We start from the raw sequence: 26,694 nt of genomic DNA, 5'->3' as shown, positions 1-26,694 counted from the left end.
CGGTCTTCCTCTTGAGAGCTCTTCTGTAAAATTAAAGAGCGCAGGCTGCGATTACAGAGCTGGCAGGAGCCTTGGGGTCAGGCTCCTGGACAATAAACGAGAAAGCGGGAACCTCTAATCCACGCCCTTGTTTTCGCGGTCCCCTAGACAGCTCGAGGCCCCGCCCACCCCGCCCTGACGGGCGCCCAGCGGAACTACAGCCCCCATGATGCAGCGGGAGCCTCGAGGCCTAAGTCATGGGCTTGGGACGCCCTGGCGGTGAACCGGCCTGCTTGAGGCGCCTCTCCGAGCGCTGAGCCGGCAGTCTCGCTGACCTGTAAGGAGTGATAGGGTCTAACCGCCTGAGCTCAGAGTCCACCGACTGACCCGGGCAGGGGCGGCGAACGTGCGGCGGCTGGTGACGTGAGCGTCCTCCCGCCTCTCTCGGGGTGGCGCCCTCTGGTGACGTGGGGGGCATGATGGCCGCCGCGAGGCCGGGAAGGTGAAGGTGAGAGGGGAGCGCGCCGGAGGGGTGGGGACTAGCCCGGCCCAGCCCTGCGAGTCCTGAGCAGCCCGGCGGGGACCGGTGGGACGCTGGAACCCCGGGGGATCGGGATCCGGGCAGGCGGGCGTCCCACGCCCCGGCCTCGCTGCGGGGCCCTCCGCGGCCCTGAGAGCAGGGGGCGGGACGCGGGTGTTGGGAGTCGGGGTGGGGTTCCCTGAGGTTCCTCGTCTCCCTCTCCTTCCCCGCCACTTTCCACCCCAGCCCTTTGGCCATTTCGTATCCAGTCTTCTGTATATGCCAGCATTTACTCAGCACGTAAGTGCCCAGGTTCACCACCCTAGCACCCTGTCCTCTCCCACTTTGGGCACTTACTGACTCCCGTGCTGTCACCTATTTCTTGTTTGACTTCTCACGTGAAGGTAAGCCCCTTGAGGGCAGGTGCTGTTTGACCCATCCCTAACTTTAGCGCCTAGCAACACACAGGAGGCACACACAAGATGCCGAATAATTAGCTATTTGGATACATGAAGACAAAAGTGCCCATCCTTTGTAATCCTTCGTTGCCCTGGTCCTCTCATTTCTCTCTTTCTCCTCCCAGAAAGGCCTCTGATTATCACTCTTCCCACCTGCAAGGGTGGAGTAAGGCAGTTCCACGAAGTTAAAAACAAGTGTGCTTTGGCGTCAAAGGAAGGTGGTATCTCAGTTTCTAGCTCGGCCACTTAACCAGCAGTCTGTACATCTTTTAAGTATTCCAAGCTTCTGTTTGCCCCCATAGAATTGAAGATTAAGCGAGAGATTTTACAGCCTCTAGCACACAAAGCCTTTCAATAAGTTCTGCTTCTCTTCCTCACCCCCACTCTCCCATCTCTAGTCTTGAGTTCCACAGTCCTTTAGCCCAGTCTTTGCCCTGTTCTGCTACCTCCTCTCCTCATACCACTTTGGACGTGCCTTTAGCAAGCTCCTGCGTCTCACCAGCACGTGGCTGACCACATGTTTGTGCACACCCAGGATTGTCCCCACCTGTGTGTTGTGTTTTTCTCCTGGGCACTTCCCTCACGTACCATCCTAGTGTGGGCAATGACTAAGCTTCCCTCAGGGATGAGTTTGTTTGGCTTTAAAACTGATTGAACATGTTTTGTGCACTTTTTTTTTTTTTTTTTTAATTTGCTGCTTGTTGACATGTTCCTTTTCCTTTCCAATAAGTTGGAATTGGTGGAGTCAGCACAATCAGTAGCCAACCTCAATCTGAGAGACAGGACAGAGGAGAACTCAGATTCTTTTCGTCTTTTTGACTCCAGCCATGCCCATGATGCCCAGCCTGTGAAGGTCTCTCACCATCCAAAAAGTAAGTGGTGGCTGTGACATTTGGCATCCTGGATCTGGGTTGAATGGAAAGGGGTGTGCTCTGCTGCCCATCCAGTGGCACGTGTCTTGGATGGGGTCATCTTTGCACAGAACTGGAGTTTTCCAATCTGTGTTGAAAAAAAAACAAAAAACCAAAAAAACCCCACAACTGTATGTCCTTTCTACTTCCATGGACGATTTCACTGGTGGCGGAGAGAGCCTGTTTAAAGGTTGATAGCTCAGAAAGTGTCTAGAATCTTTGGGTTCCCTGAAGAATTAGTCTCTATCTCTCTCCCTTGTTCTCTACTCTTCTGGCTCCTCCCTCCCCCCTCTCTGCTCAGCAGAGACTGGCTCCTTATCACAGCTCTTCTGAGAGTCTCCTCTGCTCCCTTTACCCTGTATACTCTTTTGTTTCAATTTCTCAGCTTCTCCTCTGTTCCAGTTGTGCCAGCAGACGATCCGCGGACCTATTTTATTTTCCCTGCTAGGAGTTGCTGTGCATAAAACTGGGTAAGGAGGTGATGTGGATTCAGGGACTTTGCTTGGGATCCAAACACACCATGCAGTGAATTTTGCTGCCGCTGTTCGCACATGCAAGACGCTTGATACTCCTCAACTAATAGCCTAGGTTGAGGCCAAGCGTTTTTTTTGTTTTTTTTTTTTCCAGTTGAGAATTGGATTTGGTTCTGGTCTTAAGTTAATACCTGTTAATGCTGTGCCCCTAGCAGTTTTTTTGGGTGGGAGAGGGAGAGGGCCAGGATGAGTGAGGCTTTCCCCAAAGTGTGTTCCTCAAGATTTTAAAAGCTGTTATGTAGAAGAAGAATTTCTTTAGATACATTAGTGAAATGCTGCATTAAATATAGTTAAGCTAGTATCTTTATAACAGGCCTTCTTTTCCAAAATCTTTGCTTTGGTCGTGTACTGTGATGGAGGCAGACTGTGGCATATAGCGTTTTATAAACTTTTTCACTATGGAACCCTCTTTACATGGAGCATGGGGTGTACTACCTTTCTGTGGACCGCATTTTGGGAAATGCTTCAGTAAACTATCTAAAACCCTGACTTGAAGAGCGCTTTGTAGCTGTCACAACAGCTTGAGGCATGCCACGTAATGTCCAGCTGATACTAGAGCTACTCTAACCCAGTTGTGCTTGGGGGACTGGCCCCACAAGCTTGCTGTGAGCCCTGCAGTGAAGTAGGGACTATCAGGGCTTCCCAGAGGAGGCACAGGAACCCAGCTGCTTCCTACCACCCTGTAAGGGTCGGAAGCCAGCAGGCAAAGCCCCAAGATAGTGGGGGCTCTGTCTTGGCTCGTGTGCGTGTTTTCTGCAACTTTGGTTCATCGGTGCACATATGTATGTCCAGCTCACTCTTTGAAGGATCAGATCCTGGCATATGAAAGGTTTGTTCAACTGTCTTGATTCCCTGAGCTCCAAACACTAAGAAACAGACGATGTGCCAAAAGCTGCTCTTTAAGAAAAAAGATGAGTGGGAGGGTAAGAGGGCAGTCCCATTGAGGAACGTTCATTAATTCATCTATGTTCCTCAGAGTCGTAGAGGAGGAAGAAAAAAATGGAAATAGGTCACGACCCAATCAGACTGTCTTTCTGGAAGCTCATTGACTAGATGAGGAGACAGTGTGATTAAAAAAACAGAAGTCTGGGGCGCCTGGGTGGCTCAGTGGGTTAAGCTGCTGCCTTCGGCTCGGGTCATGATCTCAGGGTCCTGGGATGGAGCCCCGCATCGGGCTCTCTGCTCGGTGGGGAGCCTGCTTCCTCCTCTCTCTCTGCCTGCCTCTCTGCCTGCTTGTGACCTCTCTGTCAAATAAATGAATAAAATCTTTAAAAAAAAAAAAAAAAAACAGAAGTCTGGTAAGGTTGCCTTGTCCTGCTTGGAGATGCCAGGGAAGGCTTCGCAGAGTGGGTGACACTAGAGTTGGGTCTGGAAGGATAATCGGGACGTTCCGAATGGGTGAAGCAGCAGCACAAACACGGGAGTTCAGGAGTTCACTGAGCCCGAGAAATAGGACAGTTTAGATGGGTTGGATGTGGGATCCGTGAGAAAGGATTGGGGCATGCGGCTGCAGGCCGGGAAATGGTGAGAGCAGGTCAGCTTCTGGACTGGAGTGACTCCGAGCAGATCATACAACTTTGAACCACTAAGCTTTGTGTAATGTGCCTGCCTTTGAATCTTAACACTTACAGAACACTAACACTTTTGGTTTCATGTCCTTTGGGCTTGTAGACAATGAACCAGAACTCAAAAGCATATGCTTCTAGACTCCCCCTGATCTCAGGGAACTTTCTGCCTCAAGCAGGTCAACTTCTGGGGCTGGGCGCTGCTAATCCTCAGCCCTGAACAGACCTGTTTGCTGGATTCCCCATGGCAGTGGTGGGGGAGCCCTGGGTGTGTTGGTGTTGTCTCTGCCCTTCCCCGAAGGCTGGGTGTTCTAGGGGAGAGTCATGCGATCTCGCTGGTGGAGTTTCTGTCGCTGCTTTATAACAGATACAACTACCTTAAAGTTTGTACTGGTTCCTCTTGAGTCTTCTCAGTCTGTGTGGCATCACACTTGTCATACACATAAAGAATTCAAGGCTCTGCCCAAGTGTATGCGACCCAGAAAGAGTGTGATTTGAACCCAGGTCTATCTTTTTCCAGAATCTCATCTATGGATGTGTCACGCCCCATCCTGGATCCCTTCTCTTCTCCTTTCAATGCTTTCCACTTTGTGCACTCATCCTCCATTTCTCCGGAGAGTCTTACCTGCTGGGCCACATGAAGCCTGATTTCGGTGCACTCTAATGTTTTGGGGGAGCCAGTAGTGTTTTCTTCCCAATTCCCTTTCTCAGAGTTCTTTAGCCCCAGAAGTCCTCGACACATGACCTCTGCACTAGGAAAATCTCACAGTTGTGGTGGCTTACTGAGGAGGGTGGTAGAAATGGACATACAGTTACCTGTCTCTCCTGTCTCCCTAGAAGTCAGTAACAGAGTAATTTAATTTGTAAGTTTAGGTAAAACATGTGGGTCGATACGTCCCTGTGTGTGTGTCTGTCTGTCTGCCCGCTCTTGGGGATGATTAGATCCTAAGAGTCAGTTTTCAGGTGTTTTGCACTTTCTCTAGATGTTCTTTCTGCTTCTCCGGGACTTGTGTATACTCTTTGGCACCCTTGGGAAGTTTCTCCTCGTTTCCCAGAGGCAGTGAGTGCTGATTGCCAGCTTGGGCGGGCGGAAAGCTGAGGCTGCCGTGATGAGGGCGCTGGGAAGGGAGTGGCCTACAAGAACTTGCTGGGTGTTGGAGCCTGAGAACCAGGCACACGTAGCTGTGCACACTCCCCCTTACCCTTAGAGGGGCCTTTGTCCTTTGACATCCAGGATCCGAGGGCTGTGCTGGGGAAGCAGCTCTGTGCACAGTGGGACTCAGGAGTAGGCACAGCCACATCCAGATGCCTTCGTCTCCGGTCTGTCTGCCTCTTTAGGCTTTGACCAAAGATCTCTAGGACTTTGGAGTTAAGCCTCACAGCCCCTAACAGATTATTGCTACTCGAAAAAATAAAGGCTATAAAAAGGTGTGTATGATTGAGAGCGAGAGAGCTGCAGAAACAAGACTCCTGAGAAACCGTGCTCATCACAGAATGGTGGGTTTATGGATTTTTCCTTCAGTTTCCGCATTTTCTGCAGTGTGTACACATTTATAATGAAAAAGACCAATCAGTGTTTCTAAGTAAATAGTAGACGTAAACCTCTGTCACTTGAGCCTCACCTTTGTCCACTCCTGACCATCACCAAAAATCAAAACAACCGGTTAGGAATTAGGGCCCTGTGACTTGGACAGCAGGGTGGCTGGTGGGGGGCGGGGTGGGGGGCTGTGGTGGGGGTCATGGACCTTGAGCATCACTTTGCTTTCACTATTCAGTGCTTTTTCTCAAGTGGGTGATGTGTAGGAAAGAAGTAAGATTTCTGTCACACTTTTCTGCCTGAGGCTGAGAGGAGGGCTTTGTGATTCCTGCCTGACTCTCTGAGGTGGGACAGGCAGGGCCTGCCCCCGGGTGAGGATCCCCCAACCCAGGTGTGATCACCCAAGGCCTTTGCTCAGGACCCTGGCCCCAGCTGAGTGCCCACACCATGTCACAGGGAAAGTGCCCACATGTCCTCAGCGGTCGCTTTGTTCTCTTGTGGACACTGAGTCTTATCTTGCCATCCCTGAGCTAGTCCTGGAGGGCCGCTTTGATGGCCCCCAGAGCTAGCCCCAGACCCCCGCACCGTGCCCTGCCATGGCCCTAGCAGAACATCCAAGCTGGGCGTTCGTGGGTTACTCACTTTGTCTTCTCTTGCAGCGCGATGTCCCTGCTTTTCTCTCGGTGCAACTCTATCGTCACAGTCAAGAAGGACAAGAGACACATGGCTGAGGTGAATGCTTCCCCACTCAAGCACTTTGTCACTGCCAAGAAGAAGATCAATGGCATTTTTGAGCAACTGGGGGCCTACATCCAGGAGAGCGCCACCTTCCTCGAAGGTGAGACAGGCGACCTGCTCAGCGGGGCTCACTCCTCTGTCAGCTTCCATGTTTAGGTGGGAGGATTTGGGGGTGGGGAGGTAGAGCCTGGCCACTGGGGCGCTCATGCCCAGACAGGGCTCCAGGGAGATGGGGCCAGGAAAACAAGGGACCTGTCATTTAGGAATTCTGCGTATTCTGTGTCACTGACTCATGAAAGGTCGGTGCATCTTACCGCCATGTAGAAGACAAGCAGATTGAGGTTTTTGAGAATTGCTCAGTACCTTTCAGTGACACAGCAGGGCTCTACCATGTGTCTCTGACTCCTGAGGCCAGGTGTTTTCTTTGGCTCGTTTATACCAGGCCCTGTGTGGGTATTGGCTGTCCCTGGCCGGGGTGTTCTCTCTCTGCTGTTTGTAGTCAGTGGGGTCAGGGATAGGAAGCTTGTGTCACTGGCACCTTTTCCACTAGTTACTAATTTGAGTCCAGCCTCTAGTCCCTGCTCGATCAGCAGAGGGGGAAGGGTTCCCAGGGCCCCACTCAGTCGATTGCCAACCCCTCGGGCTTTCCCAGGCTACCATTCTCGAAGGCACATGTTGGCTCCTGTGTCTGAGATTGTCAGCAAAGACCCAGCAGCTGAGCCTTCCCTGCCCTTGGTTTCCTTGTTTGTGAAAGAGGTGCGCCCAAGCGAGACCAGGGCTTTTTAAATTCTGGTCTGCAAAACTCTTGATGTTCAGTGGAAATGCCCTAGGGACACAGGTCACCCTCTGCTTTCCATTAGAGAGGGTTGGCTTCGGCTTGGTTGGTTTACGTGACAGGCCACTGCTTAAGGCTCCCTTTATAAAAAGGAAGTATTTCCAGTACTCTGGTCTGAATGTTCGTGTGCCCCCAAATTCCCATGTTGGAATCCTAAGACCCAGTGTGATGGGGTTAGGAGGTGGGGCCTTCGGGAGGTGATTAGGGTGTGAGGGGGGAGCACTCGTGAATGAGATTAGTGCCCTTATAAAAGAGACCCCCACAGAGCTCCCTGGCCCCCTTCTGCCACATGAGGATACAGTGAGAAGTCTGTGGCCCAAGAGAGGACCCTCATCCCTTAGGCTAGCACCCTCATCTGAGACTTGCAGCCGCAGAACTGGGAGCAGAACATTCCCATTTGAATGAGCCACCATGTCTGTCGTGTTCGGTTAGAGCAGCCTGAGCAAACGAAGACTGAGAATGGCCTCGCTCTGCCCTCCCCCCAGCGTGGTTCTTGATGCAGGAGAAGGCGGTCTCTGCGTTTTGTTAATTTAAAAACCTGAATTCCAAAGTTCCGAGATTGCAGTTGAAGTTATTCCAGCTCGTTACCTGTTCACTCAGCAGTAGCTCGGGTGCATCTGGCACTGTGGGTGCAGAGATGGGGCGGGCAGGCTGCTCCTCCCAGAGCCCAGGCTGACCGTAGGTGATGCTCTGAGCCGCTTCCTTAGGTGGTGCTGTGGATGGACACGTGCTTAGTGAAGGTGTTTATGTGCTGCTGTTAGGAGTGGGTGTTTAGATTCCTTTTGTTCTCCGACTTAGGCCTCTTCTCTTGGTGGGCTGGAGGAGAGAGCCGGAGTGCTTCTGAGATGTGTTTGGGACCTGGCTTGGAGGGGGCAGTATGGTGACTGCCTTGGGACTAGACTCTAAAGATTTGTCAGTCCACTGACTGTTTCTTTTCTATTTTTTTAAATTTATTTTTTAAATAAAATATCCATTGAGATAGAGCAAGAGAGAGAAAACACATGCACACGAGAAGGGGGGAAGGGTCAGAGGGAGGGGGAGAAGCAGACTCCCCACTGAGCAGGGAGCTCGAGGCAGGGCTCGATCCGAGGACCCTGGGGTCATGACCTGAGCCAAAGGCAGACGCTTAACTGACCGAGCCTCCCAGGCAAAATCTCTGTATTTTGTTTATTTAATCATTGCAACAGTCATAGGAGGTAGGCACTGCTGTTCATTTTAAGAGTCAGGAGACTGACGGTCTGGAAGGTTCATTTGCCTGAGGTCACAGAGCTGGGAAGAGGGGAGAAGCAGCACTTCCCTTGCACTGGAGCCCAGGCAGCCTTGCTTCCAAGCCTCGTCCCAAACTGCTGGGTCATAGTGCCACGATAGGATCCTGCAGGTGATGGCAGAGAGCCGTGGCGGTGGACTCTGTCCCCAACAGACTTGTGACCGTGGAGCTGCCTTGACCGTGCAGTGACTCATTTTCAATCTCCACCTCCAGACACTCACAGGAACGCAGAACTGGACCCAGTTACGACAGAAGAACAGGTTCTGGATGTCAAGGGCTACCTGTCCAAAGTGAGGGGCATCAGCGAGGTGCTGGCCCGACGGCACATGAAAGTGGCTTTTTTTGGCCGGTGAGTCTGTGAAGCCCTCCCGCTTCTTCCTGGCCAGGAGGGAGGGGGCACACGTGCAATCTCACCGTCTGAGCACCTCAGGTGGGGAGCAGCCGGCGTGCCTCAGAACCCATGGCTCTCCTCCCCGTCCTTTTTCAGTTGTTAACTGTGGTAAAATACACAGATCGGAAAGTTCTTGGTCGTGATCACTGTTAAGTGTACACTGCAGTCCTGTAGTGTTTAGTGCGTCACGTTGGTGCGGGACCATCACCACCAGCCATCTCCAGAACGTCTTCGTCTTGCAGAACTGAGCTCTGTCCCCCTTAAACACGAACTCCTGTTCTCCTCCCCAGCCCCGGCCTCTGGCAGCCACCATCCTGCTTTCTGTCTGTGAATTTGACTCTTTAGGGACCTCCAGTGAGTGGAATCATACCGTATTTGTCCTTTTGTAACTGACTTCTTCCACTAAGGATCATGTCCTCAAGGTTCATCTCTGTTGTGGCACGTCTCGGGACGTCCTTCCTTTGTAAGGCTAAATAATACTAAATAATACTCCCTTGCGTGTATAGGCTGCGTCTTGGTTGTCCATTCATCCATAATGGACACTTGGGTTGCTTTTACTTTTTAGCTGTTTGAATCATGCTACATGAACACGGGTGTACAAATGCCTGTTTGAACCTTCCTTCCAGTTCTGGATGTTGGCACAGAAGTAGAATTCCCAGATCATGTGGTAATTCTACTTGTAACTTTTCGAGGAGCCACCATATTGTTGTCCCTAGACGACCGCACCATTTTTCATCCCTGCCGGGCGTGCACACGGGTTATAGTTTCTCCGTATCCTTTCTCCACCTGTTTTCTTTCTTTGATAATAGGCATCCCAATGGGTGTAAGGTGGGATCTCACTGGGGTTTGGTTTGCCTTTCCCTCTTAATTAGTGATGTTGAGCATTTTTTCTTGTGTTCGTTGGCCATTTGTGTATCTTCTTTGGGGAAATGTCTGTTCAAGTCCTTTGCCCGTTTTAGATTGGGATGTTTGTGGGTTTTTTGTTGAGTTGTAGGATTTTTGTGGGTATTCCAGAGATTAATCTCTTACTAGGTATGTGAATTGTAAATATTTTCTCCCATTCCGTGGGTTGCCTTTTTACTCTGTTGAGTGTGTCCTTTGATACACAGAAGTGTTTCATTTCGATGTAGTCCCCTGTATTTATTTATGCTTTTGTGCCCCTACTTTTGGTGTCATATCCAAGAATTTGCCAAATCTAATGTCATGAGGCTTTCCTGTTTTCTTATAAGGATCTTACAGTTTTAGCCATCAGGTCTCGTTACTTGGAGATCTAGGAGATGCTAGAGTTCTGGAGCGTTTCCCACACCCGGAGCTGTTCTGCAGTTCTCAGCAGACCCTGGGTATTCCGCAGGTGGAACTCGCCTCTGACACGGTCTACCCGGAGGATGCATCACATTCCGTAGGTTAAGGGCCTGGTCTCACAAGACAGGCCTCATTTCAGATGCTGTTGGGAAACCCGGGCTTCTGCCCCACTGATGATAGAACAGACCTTCCCGTGACTCCTCCTCAACTTTGATTAATGTGCTAGAGTGTCTCAGAAAGCTGGGGTCACATGGACTTAGGTTTCCCAGTTTGGTATAAAAGATACAGAACAACAGCCCGATGAAGAGGTACACAGGTGGGGTCCAGAATGACACCCTCCAGGGGTGTGGATGCTTCATCAACCCTGATGCTCATCAAACCACCTTGTCTAAGATTTTTTATGGAGTCGAATCACGGCCCCTTTTCCCTGAAGTGGGTGGGTGGGGCTGAAAGTCCAGCCCTCTCTTCTTTTGGTCTTTCTGGTGACCCTCCCATTTTGAGACTATCTGGGGATCCCACCCTGGGTCTCCTCTCAGCATAGACAAGCTGCTCAAAAGGGGCTCCTGTGAATGACGAAAGACACTTCCATCACTTAGGAAATTCCAAGGATTTTAGGAGCTCCGTGCCAAGAACTGGGGATAGAAAACAAATCAAATACATTCCTTATTTTATCACAGTACCTTTAAAAAGGTTAAAATCTAATAAGGGAAAAGGCACCTGGACAGGTTGGATGCTATACACACAGCGGCCATCTGAGGAGAAGGTGTTCTGCTTTGAGTCCTGCCCCTAATGACCCACGAGGGAGAGAGGGCAGCAGGAGGGGCAGAGAGAGAGAGAGAGAAGTAGGCACCACACCCCGTACAGAGCCTGACCTGGGGCTTGATCCGAGTCCTGATCCGAAACCAAGAGTCCGACCTTAGCTGACTGAGCCCCCCAGGTGCCACTGGCCAAGAGGATTTTAAAGGGATGGGTGTCGTTCATCAGTACGAAGGTATAGGGGCTGCTGATATTTCCTGCTTCTGGGTAGATACGGTTGTGCCTGTTTATGGCTTTCTGTGCTCAAAGGTTGTGCAAGAGGCCTAATTCCTGTTCTGTGACGTGTCGGGGCTTTCTGTTTGCCTTCTAGAAAGGAATGTAAGGTTTATAGATACACGAGGGTTAGTGAATCAGTCACATGCACTTAGGAACCTCTATTAAAGGTCACCATGCTAATTATGAAGATTAAGGTGGCTTCAGCCTCAGTCTGTGGCCCTCCACTCCTGGGGCTGTCATTTTTTCATCCTCATCTCAGAGATGTGGCCCTTTCGTCACCAGAATGTAGAAAAGGGCTGTGCTGGACAAGAAGACTCCAGCCATCTCCCTAGTGGTGACAGTTATCCGGGGGAAGGCCGCCCCGGGGGTGAGCCCCTGGTTTCCAGTAGAAGCAGTGGGGATTATCCCTCGGAGGGAGACAGGGAGTTCGTGGTGATGCTGCGGGCCGCGGGTCAGGGGCGGGCATCCGCAAGGACCAGTTAAGTGTCTGCTTGCGGGTAGGCGTGCTGTGATGGACCGGGAGCACACCACGGGCACAGGCCAGAGGCGTTTGTCCATCCATCCTCATAAACACAGAGTGCCCACTCCGCCTGTGTGGGTACTGGTGCCCCGCAGAGAAGGAGACTTGGGCTTCCGGGCTGGCAGCCTCACCGTGGGAGCCGAAATGCCGGTACGGGGAGCGTCCCTGACGCCTGGTGTCCCCTCACAGGACGAGCAACGGCAAGAGCACGGTGATCAATGCCATGCTCTGGGACAAAGTCCTGCCCTCTGGGATCGGCCACACCACCAACTGCTTTCTGCGGGTCGAGGGCACAGACGGTCACGAGGCCTTCCTCCTCACAGAGGGCTCGGAGGAGAAGCGCAGCGTCAAGGTGAGGGGCTATGGCGGGGACCATGCCAGCGGGCGCGGCCTTCGGCCCTGGGCTTGCCGGCAGCTCAGCGCTCGGACCAGCCAGCACGTCCCTGGTGAGCGGACCGTCAGGGGGACAAGCCGGACGGCAGCCCCTGCGGAGGGAGAGGGGAAGCCCTGTTGGATCCGAGCCGTTGAGGAGGTGCCAGAGCTTCGGGAAGGGTGGGGGGTCAGGAGGCTCTGGTTCCTGTGGAAATCCTGGCAGGCCCGCCAGCCTCTCTCTGCCGCAAAGTGTGCCTGGGCCTCGTTTCCTGAGCGGCGGCCAGAGAGCGATTCCCGCTCTGGCTCTGTGATTGAGAATCGGCAGCTTGTCTCTGTTTATTTTTCTGAGAGCCGTTTGCGTTCCTCTTTGGGGCCAGGCGGCTACTTTTGGTTCATAAAGAACTCATCAGTGCAGAATAACCGCAGCTTTAGGACAACATCCAAGAAAGAAGCTTAAAAGGGGAGTGAGGAGTAGTGGTTTCTTGCTGGCAGCTCCCAGCTCTTGGCTTTTCCGTGCGAAATGAGAGCAGGGTGGGTAGCAGGCAGGCCGCAGCGTCGGGCCGCCGTGCCGGGCGTGCCAAGCAGCATGGGCAGCCTCCTGCCTGGTGACTCCTCCTCAGCCCTGACCTCTCTCTCTTTTCCTCCTCCCCCATCAGACTGTGAACCAGCTGGCCCATGCCCTTCACCAGGACGAGCAGCTGCACGCTGGCAGCCTGGTGAGTGTGATGTGGCCCAACTCGAAGTGTCCGCTCCTGAAGGATGACCTCGTGCTCATGGACAGGTGAGAGGGGAAGAACCTCCCTCGGAGATCCAAACTGGCCAGTCCCCAGGTTTCTGGTTCTGCCTCGTCCAGGCCAGGGTCCCCCGGGGCCTGTCATTGCTTGCTTAAGTGGACAGCCTTTCACACTGGCCCAGCCCAGTCCTCCTGCCTCCTGGATCTCGCAGGGGTCGGTTACTGTATCTGTTGGTGGCAGTGCCCTGGAGAGGTCCCAGTGATGGTCTGTAAAGGGGGATGGGGGGGACGCCCAAAAGTGAAGGAAGGTCTCAGCCTGGACCCAGTGTTGGTGCACGCATGAGGGGTGGGCGCTGGTCGTGGTGGAGTCCCTGTGGTATTTTTATGTCTCTCGAAGCAATGCTTCGGTGACGGGTTATAACTATCCTGGGAAGTACATACAGTACTTCAGTGCTTTTGGGAGTCATATGCACATAAAATTTTATCTTAATTGTTACCTTAAAGTGAAATTACAAATCATTTTTTTTGTAAAAGTGATGCAGGGATGGAACAAAACACACGTTTTCAGACAGTCGAGGAGAGTATGAAATGAAAAGTAGATATCCCTCCGAATAAAGGCCAGGCCCGATTTCTCTCAGATCTATAACTTCCTCCTCCTTTGCCTGGCTGCCTTGGGTCTGTGCAAAGCAGGAAGAATAGGGCCCCGGTCTGTGTGCCTGACGATAGTTTGCCCCTGTCACCTCTAGCCCTGGCATCGATGTCACCACAGAGCTGGACAGCTGGATTGACAAGTTTTGCCTGGACGCTGACGTGTTTGTGCTCGTGGCCAACTCTGAGTCTACCCTGATGCAGACGGTAACCCCTCTCCCACCTCTTCCTGCACCCCGGGAACCCAGCTGAGCGGGAAGCGGGGTGCGCGGCTGACAGGTCCTTGGCCGGCACAGTCCCTCCTCCAACTGAGGTCTCTCCTCCATCAGGAGAAGCAGTTCTTCCACAAGGTGAGCGAGCGCCTTTCCCGCCCGAACATCTTCATCCTGAACAACCGCTGGGACGCGTCTGCCTCGGAGCCCGAGTACATGGAAGAGGTTAGTGGCTGTTTGTCCGTCAGCATGGGGGACGCCACCCTGTGTGTCTACTCAGGACCTCTTCGTGGGCACCCGGGCCACAGCAGGCCCGTGACAGAGTCCTACAGCAGAGATTTCCCACGTGTTCCTCCGAGGGCTCCGAGAGCTTGCCCCCACTTCCCCACGCCCTCGCCCCCCCACTCCCCCTGCTCTTCCGAAGGTGGCTGTCCAGGTCTGAAAAGCGTCCCCGCCGCCTCAGCTGTGCCCTTGTTGGAGGCTGGTGCTCACTTCACTTCATAAAGAAATAACCGTGTAGAACAGTCTCAGCTTTCAGAAGACATCCAGGAGAGAAGCCTGAAGGAGGAGGGGAGAAGAGTTGATCCTCACTGATGGTTCACAGTTCTTTGCTTGACCTGCATGACAGGAAAGGCCAGAGAAAGGAGTAGCAGATTGGCAACATGGGAGGGCGAAGCGTGCACCTGGCAGGCCGGTGCCCAGCAGGGTAACTGGGAAGCCCCTCACCTGTGAGGTGGCTGTCACGGAGTTGTTGGAAGGAGGAGGTCTGCTCACACTGAGGAAAGCACCGGGCAGGAAAACCCTAGGAGTTCAGAGCTAGGAGGGGTTTTCCGGTCACTCATCCTATACGTGAGGCCCCAGGAGGACTCGGCTTGGCAGGACAGAGCCCAGGTTTAGAGTCGTTCCTGGCTCCCATGTTCCTTTCTTTCTTGGGCACCAAAGTGAAGACACTGTGCTGGTTCTAGCAAGGGGCAGTTTAGAGCATATTTAAGCTTTTTTTTTTTTTTTAGGATTTTATTTATTTATTTGACAGGAAGAGACACAGCGAGAGAGGAGGGGAGTGGGAGAGGGAGAGGGAGAAGCAGGCTTCCTGCAGAGCAGGGAGCCCGATGTGGGGCTCCGTCCCAGGACCCCAGGATCATGACCTGAGCTGAAGGCAGATGCTTAACCAACCAAGCCCCTCAGGCGCCCCACTTTTTTATTTTTAATTTTAATTAATTTTTTTTTAAATTTTAGAGAGATCATGGGGGGGGCAGAGGGAGAGGGAGAATCCCAAGCAGACTCCAAGATGAATGCAGAGCCCCATGCAGGGCTTGATCCCACGACTCTGAGATCACGACCTGGGCTGAAATCCAGAGTTGGATGCTTAACCGACTGAGCTACTCAAGCATCCCACGTGTTTAAGCATTTCTGCTTGTATGTGCATAAAGTAGCTATGGCAGCCTGTACCCCAGGAGACCCCTATCGTGTTGGTTTTGGGGAGCTTGGTGCCTAGAGAACGGTGATGGTGGGAGATGAGTTCTAGAGAGTGTGTGTGTGTGTGTGTGTGTGTGCGCGTGTTTGTACCTTTGGGGTACTGAACCACGTGACTGTATTACCTGTTCTTTAGAGGAGAGGCAGTTGGGGGCTGTGGGCTCCATCAGGAAGGGCCCACCGGCACCCCGCTTGGTTACACCCATCTGCTTGGGCTTCAGGTGCGGCGGCAGCACATGGAGCGTTGTACCAGCTTCCTGGTGGACGAGCTGGGCGTGGTGGATCGAGGCCAGGCTGGAGACCGCATCTTCTTTGTGTCTGCCAAGGAGGTGCTCAATGCCAGGATCCAGAAGGCCCAGGGCATGCCTGAAGGAGGTGACAAGGGAACAGGTTTCCTTCTTCCTTTTCCCTGATGTTTGAGACAGTTGGTTTGTGCTAAGTCAGCCGGTAGAAGGTAGTTCTGAGCATGAGGTGGTAACAAGAGCCACGAGTAAGAAGCTCTTTGTTTCTCTGCTGGTATTTTATTTTTATTTCGTTTTTTATTATTATTGTTTTAAATTGTATTTATTTATTTGAGAGGGAGAGGATGAGCAAGGGGAAACAGAGGGAGGAACAAGCTGACGCCCCGCTGAGCAGGGAGCCCGATGCGGGGCTCCATCCCAGGACCCTGGGATCATGACCTGAGCCGAAGGCAGAGGCTTAACCCACTGAGCCACCCAGGCGCCCCCCTGCCAGTGCCGTAAAAGCAGTGCCTGGTCAGATTGGCTTTGGGGGATTTGGGGGTTTTCCTCTGCCCTGCAGTCCCATCCCGACTCGTGCGGTGCACTTCTCCTAGGGGGCGCTCTCGCAGAAGGCTTTCAAGTGAGGATGTTCGAGTTTCAGAATTTTGAAAGGAGATTTGAGGTGAGCCCTTTCAGTCCAGTATCTCGTTATTCTGTGGCCCCCCAGCACCCACCAGCCATGTCCCTGGCAGTGAATGCCAGAGCCTGGCCTGTGGCTGGTGCCCGCCTCACCACCTCTTGTCTGTTCCAGGAGTGCATCTCCCAATCCGCGGTGAAGACCAAATTTGAGCAGCACACGGTCCGGGCCAAGCAGATCGCAGAGGCCGTGCGCCTCATCATGGATTCTCTGCACATCGCGGCACAGGAGCAGCGGTAAGAACCCAAGACCGCGCGCCCGCGGAGGGCAGTGCCGGGAGGTGATCACCTCCCCTCCCCCGTGTGCCTACCGGCAGAGCCGAGTCTCTGGGCTGCCACCAGGCCCAGTCAGACCTACGCGGAGTCGCCTGCAGAGGATGTCCGTTGGGCGTCTGGTTGTCCTCTGTGGTGTGTATGGTGGTCCCCTGAAACGCTGCCCCTCAGGCCCGTGTTGGAGGCCTGGGCCTAGCACCACACTGAGCACTGCAGCATTTCTTAGAGCTTGAAGCAGGACATGTGTTTTATTTTTTTTAAAAGATTTTATTTTAAGTAATCTCTACACCCAACGTGGGGCTTGAACTCATAACTCCAAGAATAAGAGTTGCATGTTCCATCAACTGATCCAGCTAGGCGGCCCCCTCCCCCCAGGATACTTTTCTTCTTTCTTTCTTTCTCTTTTTTTTTTTAAAGATATATTTATTTATTTTAGAGAGGAAGATTTGGGGGGTGGGCAGAGGGAGAGGAAGAAGGAACCTCAGGCAGACTTAGGGCTGATTGCTGGGCCCAGCTCGAGGCTCAGTCTCGGGACCCAGACACCAGGACCTGTGCTGATACCTAGAGTCAGACACTCAACCGACTGAGCCACCCAGGAGACATTTTTTTAAAAGGCTTTTTTTTTTTGCTAGAAATTTACATCTGGGAAAGTTGAGAGAATAATACAAAAACATCTTGTTTCCTTCAGTGTTTGCTTTGTGTTATCTTGAAGTTGAATTTAAAAAAAAACCCAGGTGGCACCTGAGTGGCTCAGATGGTTTGGCGTCTGCCTTTGGCTTGGGTTGTGGTCCGAGGGTCCTGGGATCGAGTCCTGCATTGGGCTCCCTGCTCAGCAGGGAGCCCGCTTCTCCTTCTTCCATTCCCCCTGCTTGTGTTCCCTCTCTCGCTGTCTCTCTCCCTGTCAAATAAATGAAATCTTTAAAAAAACAAAAAACAAAACCATTAAATACCATTGATTCTTTAGCACCTGTGCCGCTGTCATCTGCCCATTCCTCAGAGGTAACCACAGCCTTGAATTGGATGTGTAGCTCTATCCATTTAAAAGTACTTTCACACAGATCCGGAAGAGTATGTAATGTTGCTTCGTTCGTGTGTGCTTTCTTCCTTTCTTTATTTTTAAATATTTTATTTATTTAAAAGAGAGAGATCAGAAGTAGGCAGAGAAGCAGGCAGAGAGAGAGGAGGAAGCAGGCTCCCTGCCAAGCAGAGAGCCCGATGCGGGGTTCGATCCCAGGACCCTGGGATCATGACCTGAGCGAAGGCAGAGGCTTTAACCCGCTGAGCCACCCAGGTGCCCCCTTTTGTGTGTGCTTTAAAAAGCGGAGACGTCGTATTGGGACCATCTGCGTTAGTGCACCGTGTGTTTCTGCCCAGCACTGGTTTTGCCCCTTACCCTGCCGATAACATAGAGTTGGAGTTTGGGACCATGAACTGCCATAGAGTATTCCCTGGGGAATATACCTCATTTTTCTCATGGATGTTTTTTTATTTATGTAAGTGACCTCTGTACCCGGTGTGGGGCTCGAACGCCCCGAGATCGAGTGTCGGGTGCCCCACTGACTTGAGTCGGCCAGGAGTCCCTCCTGTGGGTTGGTTTTTAGATTCCGTTGTTTTCCTGCTGCAAACCCTTCCGCAGCGGACACGAGTTTACGTGGCCCCTTGTGCACATTTGGAAGAGTCTGTCTGGGATGAACTCCTGGAGGCGGAACTGTTCGTCTCGGGGTGTGTGCCTTTTCAGTTTCACCCTGTTTCCCTTTGTTGCTCTCAGAAACATGCGCTCCCAGTCCCCCCAGCAGCATGTTGCCGGGACTCAGCTCCCCCCAAGCCTCGCCAACACTTCAGACTTGCTGCTTTTTGTCAGGCTTCTGCCTGCCTAGAGTAGAACCTCTTCTTAATTTCATTGCCCCGATGACTAATGAGGCTGAGCCGTTTGCCTCTGTGAATGGGCAGAACTTGGTCTGAGCCCCCTGAAAGTGCACTCCCTGCCCCGGCCCCCCCTTCTGGGGTGGGAGACCCAAGAGTACGTGGCTGGCACCCGGGAAGGTGGAGAGCATGTCTCTGCACACGCACACGAAACTGTCGGGCATGTTCAGGCTTCCCCGGTCCCCTTGCTCCTCTGCGGGCTTGGACAGGGACCCGCTCTTGACAGCAGCGTGCGCTCTCTCAGGGTTTACTGCCTGGAGATGCGGGAGGAGCAGCAGGAGCGGCTGAGGTTTGTTGACAAGCAGCTGGAGCTCCTGGCGCAGGACTACAAGCTGCGGATTAAGCAGATCACGGAGGAGGTCGAGAGACAGGTGAGGTTCGGGGAGGAAGCACTCGGGGAGGTCTGGACTCCCGAGTCGCATCTGGAGGGCTGGGAAGCTGAAAGGGCGCACGTCCTTCCTGTGAGGGTTTCTCAGCCTTGCAGAGGAGGCTGTAGCTCTGTCCTGAGCGCATAGTACTCCCTGCAACACACTTGGGGCTCCCTGGTCCACTCTGTGACCCTGGGCCGCCCCCTGGCCTGCCCTCCACATCTCAGACGAGCGTTTGCTCGCCCATCTGCAACATCCCTTCTGCCTCAGGAGCCTTCCTGTGGCGAGTGCGCGAGGAGACCGCTGGCTCGCGGGGGCGCTCATGTGGTCTGGAGCGTCACTTGGGCTCTCCTGACGTGGCAGGTGCTCGCCCTCACCGACGGCGCCCCTCGTTGTTTCGTAGGTGTCCACCGCGATGGCGGAGGAGATCAGGCGCCTCTCTGTGCTGGTGGACGAGTACCAGATGGATTTCCACCCTTCCCCGGTGGTCCTCAAGGTCTACAAGAACGTGAGTGGTCAAGCGTCACGGGTTCTGTGCTCACCTCCGTCCCTTCTGGCCGCGGGGTAGAACGGCCTTGCAGGACGGTGATTCAGCCCCTGCTGGTCTGTGTCCGGGCCCTTCAGCCGGGGTGGGGGGCGGGTAGGACCCCGGCTTCAGCCCGTGTTCTGCGGTCCCCTGCGGGGCCGGGCTCACCAGCCTCAGACTGGTCCCCAGAAGAAGCTCCTGATGCTGGTGCTGCTTCTGCTTCCCTTAACCTCTCCCATCCGCACACAGGAACTGCACCGCCACATCGAGGAGGGACTGGGCCGGAACATGTCCGACCGCTGCTCCGCGGCTGTCAGCAGCTCTCTGCAGGCCACGCGGCAGGACATGATAGGTCAGTGCCTCTGGGGCCCCCGTGCTGCCCGCAGGTCCGCCCTGGAGGCCTGTGCACGGAGACGACGGCCTTCCCTTGTCTGTCAGCTGTGCTGATGAGTCCATTCCGGACCCTCCGATTCTTGGGGTATCTTATGCCTTCATCCACACACAGACTCTGGGAGCCATCTCGGGTGACCCCACGGGACTGTCCCAGACTGAGGGTCTGGCCTGTCCTGAGATGCACACGGGGCATAGATGTCAGCAGGTGTAGAGCCTCGGTGCACAGAACCCCAGGGAGCGCTGGCCTGCTTCTCTGAGGAGGCCCTTGCAGCCCGGGCCCACTCCTGCGCAGCTGTCCGCGTCCCCGGCAGGGCTGGCACGGCTTCCGTCCCGAGGCAGGGCACCGGTGCGGCACAGGGCCTACGAGCTGATGGGCTTCCTCCTCATTTCTGCTCCTGACAGATGGTTTGAAACCCCTCCTGCCTCCGTCTGTGCGGAGTCAGATAGACGTGCTCGTCCCTCGGCAGTGCTTCTCCCTCAGCTACGACCTGAACTGTGACAAGCTGTGTGCGGACTTTCAGGAGGACATCGAGTTCCACTTCTCTCTCGGGTGGACCATGCTGGTGAACAGGTTCCTGGGCCCCAAGAACAGCCGCCGGGCCCTAATGGGCTACAACGACCAGGCAAGCAGTGCCCGCTTCACCCTCCTGCAGACGCGGGGACCGCTCGGACGGGGCTGTCCTGCGGTAGCGGCTGGGGCGCCTCGGCGGCCACACAGCACACCGCGGCTCCCAGTTTTTGCCACACATCAGTCGAGTCTTCCCCTAAGTACCCATAGTTAACGAAATTTAACAGGCTAGCTGAGTTTTGTCTTTAGTATATATTAAAATAAGTATATAACTGTTGAATATAGAAGATTTAAACATGCCCACATGGCACCATTCCACAAGTCGGATTTTAAACCACTCCTGTCCATAGCACTTGAATTATGTGTGTCCTGTTCCTGGGGCACATCCCACACGTGGCGGGAAGGCCAGGGCTCTCATTTTGTGGGGTTCCCCAATGCCCCTCTTGGAGCCTAAATGCTTCCTGGCTACATGCAAAGTTTGTTGGGTTTTTGGTTTGGGTTTTTTTTGCTTTTTGGAAATGCAGAGCCGCGGTGTGTCCCACTTCCCAGCCTCCGGGGCTTGAGGCTCACTGAGGGTTCTGTTGAATGAGAGGCTGGCCACACCCTTCACCCTCCTGCCATCTCTTTTCAGGTGCAGCGCCCGGTCCCTCTGACGCCAGCCAACCCCAGCATGCCCCCGCTGCCGCAGGGCTCCCTCACCCAAGAAGAGCTCATGGTTTCCATGGTCACTGGCCTGGCCTCCTTGACGTCCAGGACCTCCATGGGCATTCTCGTAGTTGGAGGCGTGGTTAGTGACAAGCTCTGTCCGGGAAGGCTGGGGGTGGGAGGGCAGGGACTTGGGGGCACAGTCCCAGTGGCGGGGGGAGGTCCCTGCGTTGGCCCCATGCGTCACAGCGGGCACAGCGGTGGTTTCATGGCCACCACTGACTGTTCACAGGGGTCTCATGAGGAACTGTGCACAGCCCGAGCCTAAGCCCCAGTGCGTATTCGTTGACTTTTTAAAGTCTCCCTGCGCTAACCTGAGGTTTAGACATCACCAGTCCCACCTTACAGAGGAGGAACATCTCCTTGGCTTGCCAAAGACAGAGTTAGGATTGAAACTCTGATCTCGAGGCCATGTTTGTCCCCGATGGAGCCTGCACTACACGATGGGTAGGGAAGAGACCTGAGAAATGGGCAAAGCTGGGTTCTAGATAGGTGGGTGTGGCCAGGAGCTTTTCCTTTGTAGGTGAGGAAACCGAGAGCAAAACCTGCAAAGGTGTCTCCCGGTTTTCTTGCCCTTCCCTTTCTGTCCCGAGGCCTGAGCTCACAGGCTGCCTTCTTAATAACCAGCGTGCTCCCCACGTCCTGACCCAAGATGCTCTGCAGCTGCCATTGGTCATATGTTGACTTTTCCTAACCTGTGGCGTTGCTCTCGGTCATGGTCTTTCGAGCTATACAGTGGTGGCAGATGTGACAGTGACAGAGCTGCCAGGAGTTGTTGTCAGCTTGGAGGGCTGGGAAGGGACGGATCTGAGACCCCTTGCCCTCCCTCTCTGTAGGTGGTGCGTTGTGTGCTGCCGTGTTCCTACAGGATGACCTGGCAGGGGGTCATTAGCTCAGATGCTGATACTTGATGGTCATATGACCCTTACCTTAAATGCCCCGTTTTATCCAAACAGCCCTGTGAGTTGGGTGGAGGCCGTTATGGCCCTTTTGGGAAGAATGGGCGGAAAGAAACTTGCCCAAGTTTCAGGCAGGCAGGAAGGCAGCACTGAAGCCTTGGTGTCTGGCTCCACGTCCTTTGCTCTTCGACTATAACGACACTGCCTTGAACTGAAGTATTACAGACCAGACCAGCAGAAGCCACCCACGAGGAACAAAATGCAGACTCCTACTTCTCAGTGCCATTGGAATGGAATGTCACTTCAGAGCATGCTTACATTCATCTTTAAGAATTCTAAGTGTCTGTGTCTATGCTTCTGGTCCTAACACTACCTTCCCTGCCCCCCTGTCTTCTTTGCACGAGTTACGTTATGTGGTCAACACTAAGTTACTCTTGTTTCTGAACTGGGACCCTTGGGCAGGTCCTGTTGGCGACAGCTGAGAAGATGGGCAGTGAGACGGCAGAGGGTCTGCGTCCGCTCATCACTGTGCCTCTGCAGGTGTGGAAGGCGGTGGGCTGGCGGCTCATCGCCCTCTCCTTTGGACTCTATGGCCTCCTGTATGTCTACGAGCGCCTGACGTGGACCACCAAGGCCAAGGAGAGGGCCTTCAAGCGCCAGTTTGTAGAGTACGCCAGCGAGAAGCTACAGCTTGTCATCAGCTACACTGGCTCCAACTGCAGCCACCAAGTCCAACAGTGAGTGGCCCCATTGCACCGGGGTCGGTGCTGGCTCCTGTGGCTCAGGACTCCCTGTAGCTTCCCTTTGGACCAGGCCTGGATACAACTGGGTCCCAAGCATCATCTGCCACTGGCCTTCAGCTATGCAGTGTCAGCTTTGAGACCAGGGACGGGGAGAGGGGTCTTGCTAGGGACGCCTTGTGTCCTGGGCTGGGTCCACATAGGCCTCTGTTCCCCCAAGAAAGGAGAATATGGGAAGGCAGGGGACATTGCTTGTAGCATTTATTACAGGTTGCCTTGAAGGGCTTGGTTTATAGGCAGAGCTTTGAAATGCGAAGTCGCAGGCCTGTCTTCCTGGCATAGCTTTGGGCAGCTGGGACTGGATTGTTTGCCGGGCTGGTGGACGGGAGTGCTGGCCTGCCTGCCTAACACTGCTCCATAGCAGGCCCCTTGCTAGGCACTTGGCACCTAATTTCTCATTTTCTCTGTGAATCCTTTGACATAGACGTTGTTTGTATTGGCATTTTTTCTCCAAATGGGGAAACAGACTGGAAGAGTCATCCCTTTTCCCCTGCCGCTGGGTGATTAGCAGCAGAGCTGGGATCTGAATCCCGGCCGGTCGTGCCCAAGGCAGGGTGCTCCTGGCTCTCTCCCTGTGGCGATGCTGTGTGGGTGGCGGCTGTGACAAGGTGTCAGCCGGGGGCTGGGAGCCACACGGGGGTGGCGCAGAGCAGAACTAACTGTCAGTGCCCCACACTTGGTGGGATTTAGCCAGGCATGGTGTTCCGCAAAACAGCCACGTGGCCCGGTTGATCTGGAGTCTCTCTCCCCTAGGGAGCTGTCTGGGACCTTTGCTCACCTGTGCCAGCAAGTCGACGTCACCCGGGAGGACCTGGAGCAGGAAATCACTGCCATGAACGAGAAGATTGAGGTTCTCGACTCGCTTCAGAGCAAAGCAAAACTGCTCAGGTGAGGTCAGCCTGGGCGGCCAGAGGTGGTGAGCTCTGGCGCGTGGCACGGGTGCTGTGGGGGCCTCCGCGCAGCTATGTCTTGGGTGTGGACACGGGCCTTGCGTGGGAGAGGTTAGACGGCACGCCGCTGGAGGGTCAGCGGGACTGAGGGCCACCGGCCTCCAGACGCTTGCAGCCGGGCCCGGGGTGCAGTAGAGGAACCGAAACGTATGCGCCTCCTTAGCAGCCCGTGGCTGGCACTTGAGATCTTGGCATCTCTCCAGGCTTGTACGACCCATTTCCTTTTTCTAAAAGGGAAAATTGGGGCCTCCAGAAGTTACTTGTCTGGGATTCCATGGGAAGCGGTCAGGCCAGAAGTAGACAACTCCAGGCACGCGTGCCCCAGCAGGCTGTGGCTCTGCACGTTGATGATCTTTTATTGTCTACTGTGTGCTGGGGCCTGCGGGCTAGACCTGCCACATGCTTTACTCCATTTCTCTCTGAGTCCAGGGACGGGCAGGTCAGCCTCTTTACCGCCAGGAGAGCTGGGTACCCAGCTGGTGACTGGCAGGGCCCGCGTTGGCACACCATCCTTGTGGGGTCCCTGTTGAGAGTCAGAGCTTCTGTCCGTGCTTTGCTGGAAAGGATGGCTCAAAGGAGCAGGAGGCCTGGGTTCTGGCCCAGGCACTCACGTTGGGCAGGTCACAGAGCTTCCTTTGGTCTTACTGTTTTCATCTGTAGAACAGGGCAGGATTTCATGACAGAGCCACAGAGCTGCACCTAAAAGCACTGTGCAAAGGTCCTCGGCCCGCTCGGCCCGAGATAACATCAGCACGTGGGGACCCTGTGCTTCCTGCCCCTGCCGCTGACGTCAGCACCGGTCCCCTCAGCAACTAGTGGACTTTCCCTCCCTGACAGTGCAGATGGGCCCTCCCCGCCCACCAGCCTGGCTCAGGCCTTCTCTGGGGACACGTGGGACCTCTCCTGGGGGGCGTGTGTGGTGGAGCGTGTTTCTGCCACCTGTCACCAACAGGGACGGGTGGAACCCGTAAGGGCTGCTTAGCTAGCAACCCAACCCCTTGCCGATGGGTAGGAAAACCAGGTTCTGGACAGTTTGGCGACTTGCCTGTGGTCAGGTGAAGCCAGCGTAGGGCTGGAGGGTCAGAAAAGCCCGACTTTCAGCTCTGGCATGACAGTTGACTATAGGAAGTTCCGTGACCTCTCTGGGCCTCTTTCCCTTATCTGTGCAATGGGGGGTGTCCGGAGGAGTAAAGGAGGTTACACGTCAGGCGTCCTTAGAAGAGCGTGCGTGGCCTGTCTTTCTGTCCCCCGTGATCAGCTCCGAGGGCTACAAAGTAACCATTTCTCCGCAGGAACAAAGCCGGTTGGTTGGACAGCGAGCTCAACATGTTCACGCACCAGTACCTGCAGCCCAGCAGATAGTGGGCCGCCGCGAGCCGGAGCCCGTGTGGACAAGGGCGGTGCCGCCAGTGTGGGCCTCCCAGCAGGGCCATGCATAGCTCCTGCCTGTGGCCGCCACTGTGAGAGGGAAAGCACCCCCGTCTCATGCCATTTTGAGCCCCTGATCGCTAGTATCCCCCCCCCTTTGCCTGCTGTTGCAGGAAGATCTGGCTTGTGCCCCCAAAGGAAACTTTAATGACGACGTGGACAGCATGACACCAAGGAGTCGAGTCTTTGCTTTGTCAGGAGCCCGGGACTGAGACTCACTTGAGTGCTTGACGAGGTCCTGGGATCTGCCTGCCCCATGGAATGCCTGGTTGAAGCTTTTGGGGGTACCAAGCAGACCCCTTCTCCGACCAGCACCAACACCGACCCGTGCACACCCGCCTGCCGCGCACTCCAGCACCCCTGCGGAGAAAGGCCGCCTGAGGGAGGGTTGGGTTTTCTTCCCAGGTTGCGCTGGAACAAGTTCCAGAAAGGCCCGAGTCCGTCCCAGAAGGGCTGTTGCCTGTGTGTGTCAGTTTGGCCCTTCAGCTTTTGTGCCTCGCTCCTTCCGCAGAGCATTTCAGACATGTCTTGGGGGCGGGGCTTGCCTCGGTTGGTCTTGGAGCCTCCTCGTGCTAGGAAGGGGGAGGTGTTGCAGAATCGACTGGAGTCAGAGTAGCTGAGGGCAGGGGCCGCGTGGGGAGAGCAGGTAGCCGAGTCCTTGGCCTTGGCCTTGGCCTTCCTCCTCTTCATGGCGTCCCTTGTTCTGGTTTTGGTCCTTAGCCCGTGTAGTCTGGTTTTTTCGTTGGTCAGAGATGGTTTGGTCCAGAGCGTTCGAGGATGTAGCTGAAGGAAAGAAGGCAGAGGGAGGGGGGTGGGCCCGATCCGGGATGGCTGGAGAATGTGGCCTCCACGGAGAACAGAGCCCTCACGGGGTCTGAGAGCCCACCCTGTTAGCTCGGTTGTGTCCCTGTTAGGCTCCTTAAGAAAGGCTCCTGCCCCCGCCCCCCAACCTTGGCCCAGGCTGCCCTTGACCTCCGGACCTCTGGACTAACTCTCCTGTGCCAGTAAGGCTGCCGCTGGCTGAGAGACGGTGTGGGACACCCAGCAGCCCTCCTCTGGTCTTCCCGTCCTCCCTGCTCCCCACAGCCTCTTGCTGACCCTCACTTGGCCTCGTGTTGACTTTGAGAAATGTTCCCTGTTGAGTTTGGGATCGTTACTGGTTGAAGTGGGGGCAGGTTCCTGTCTCTGAGGTGTTAACTGGGGCAAACAGCCTTCGCAGTTCGGGTCGGAGAACTTCCTAGAAACCAGTAGGTTCTCTCTCCCAGAAAGAGCTGGGGCTCAGGCCGAGAGGTGGGGCTTGTCCTCTTGAAATTCCCCCCACCACCCCGCCCCCCCACCGCCACCACCGAGCTTCCGGGAAATGAGTTGTGGCCTCTGCTCGCCAGTAGATGGCCGCACAGGTGGTATCCTGTCCGGGTGCCCGCTCATTCAGACTGTAGTGCGGCTGCTGTGTGGAACCAAGTGGGGGACCTTGCCGGGATCGCCCCACGGCAGGAGGATGTTCGAGCTTTCTGCCAGGCCTACGTGGTCACTTCACAGCGTGTCAGGAGAAATCAGTGTCACACAATTCCAATGAATTCTGTGCTTTTTGGGGAAAAAGAAATTATTTAATAACTAAACATGAATTTTTTTGAATGTAGCCCCTGGGCAATGAATGAATTTTGAGTTTCTTCTCCAGTAAGTGAAATTAAATGTATCCCACTGAGGGAAAGGCTCGGACAGAAGTGTGGCAAAAAGCACTTTAATTTGATGCTGCTAACTTTGTTCTCCCGTTTTACGTTCATTTGCTAGAGTGTGAGACGTGCTTGACACAGTGAGTGTTTTCTCTGATGTACTTAAGGTGATCTACTTGCCTGAATTACTCCTGTATCATTGCTGATAATACTGGCACTAAAATAAAACCCAGTTGGAAACACTT

General features: G+C 54.2%; 1 protein-coding gene across 6 annotated transcripts; it reads left to right on the top strand.

Moving 5' to 3' along the window:
- The first annotated feature begins 255 nt into the window (after positions 1 to 255).
- MFN2 (mitofusin 2) lies at positions 256 to 26,694 on the top strand. 6 transcript variants are annotated; one of them, XM_047726403.1, is made up of 21 exons: positions 256 to 487; positions 746 to 799; positions 1,688 to 1,829; positions 2,254 to 2,338; positions 6,163 to 6,341; positions 8,557 to 8,692; positions 11,778 to 11,940; positions 12,617 to 12,741; positions 13,440 to 13,548; positions 13,671 to 13,778; positions 15,248 to 15,416; positions 15,862 to 15,929; positions 16,059 to 16,180; positions 18,384 to 18,510; positions 18,911 to 19,015; positions 19,283 to 19,385; positions 19,829 to 20,049; positions 20,626 to 20,781; positions 22,139 to 22,335; positions 23,152 to 23,286; positions 24,641 to 26,694. In XM_047726403.1, exons 2-21 carry the CDS (start codon positions 779 to 781, stop codon positions 24,708 to 24,710), a joined length of 2,541 nt encoding a protein of 846 aa, XP_047582359.1. In that variant the 5' UTR covers positions 256 to 487; positions 746 to 778; the 3' UTR covers positions 24,711 to 26,694. The 6 variants fall into 6 exon arrangements, with proteins under 6 accessions (XP_047582359.1, XP_047582363.1, XP_047582362.1 ...); XM_047726404.1 differs by having other exon boundaries at positions 433 to 487; positions 15,248 to 15,401; XM_047726407.1 differs by lacking the exon at positions 746 to 799 and having other exon boundaries at positions 1,783 to 1,829.

Source organism: Lutra lutra, chromosome 4 (assembly GCF_902655055.1).
Source record: "Lutra lutra chromosome 4, mLutLut1.2, whole genome shotgun sequence".
NCBI classification, from domain to species: Eukaryota; Metazoa; Chordata; class Mammalia; order Carnivora; family Mustelidae; genus Lutra; species Lutra lutra.
The sequence above is the reverse complement of the archived record's forward strand: the minus strand, read 5'-3'. Positions and strand labels throughout refer to the sequence as shown.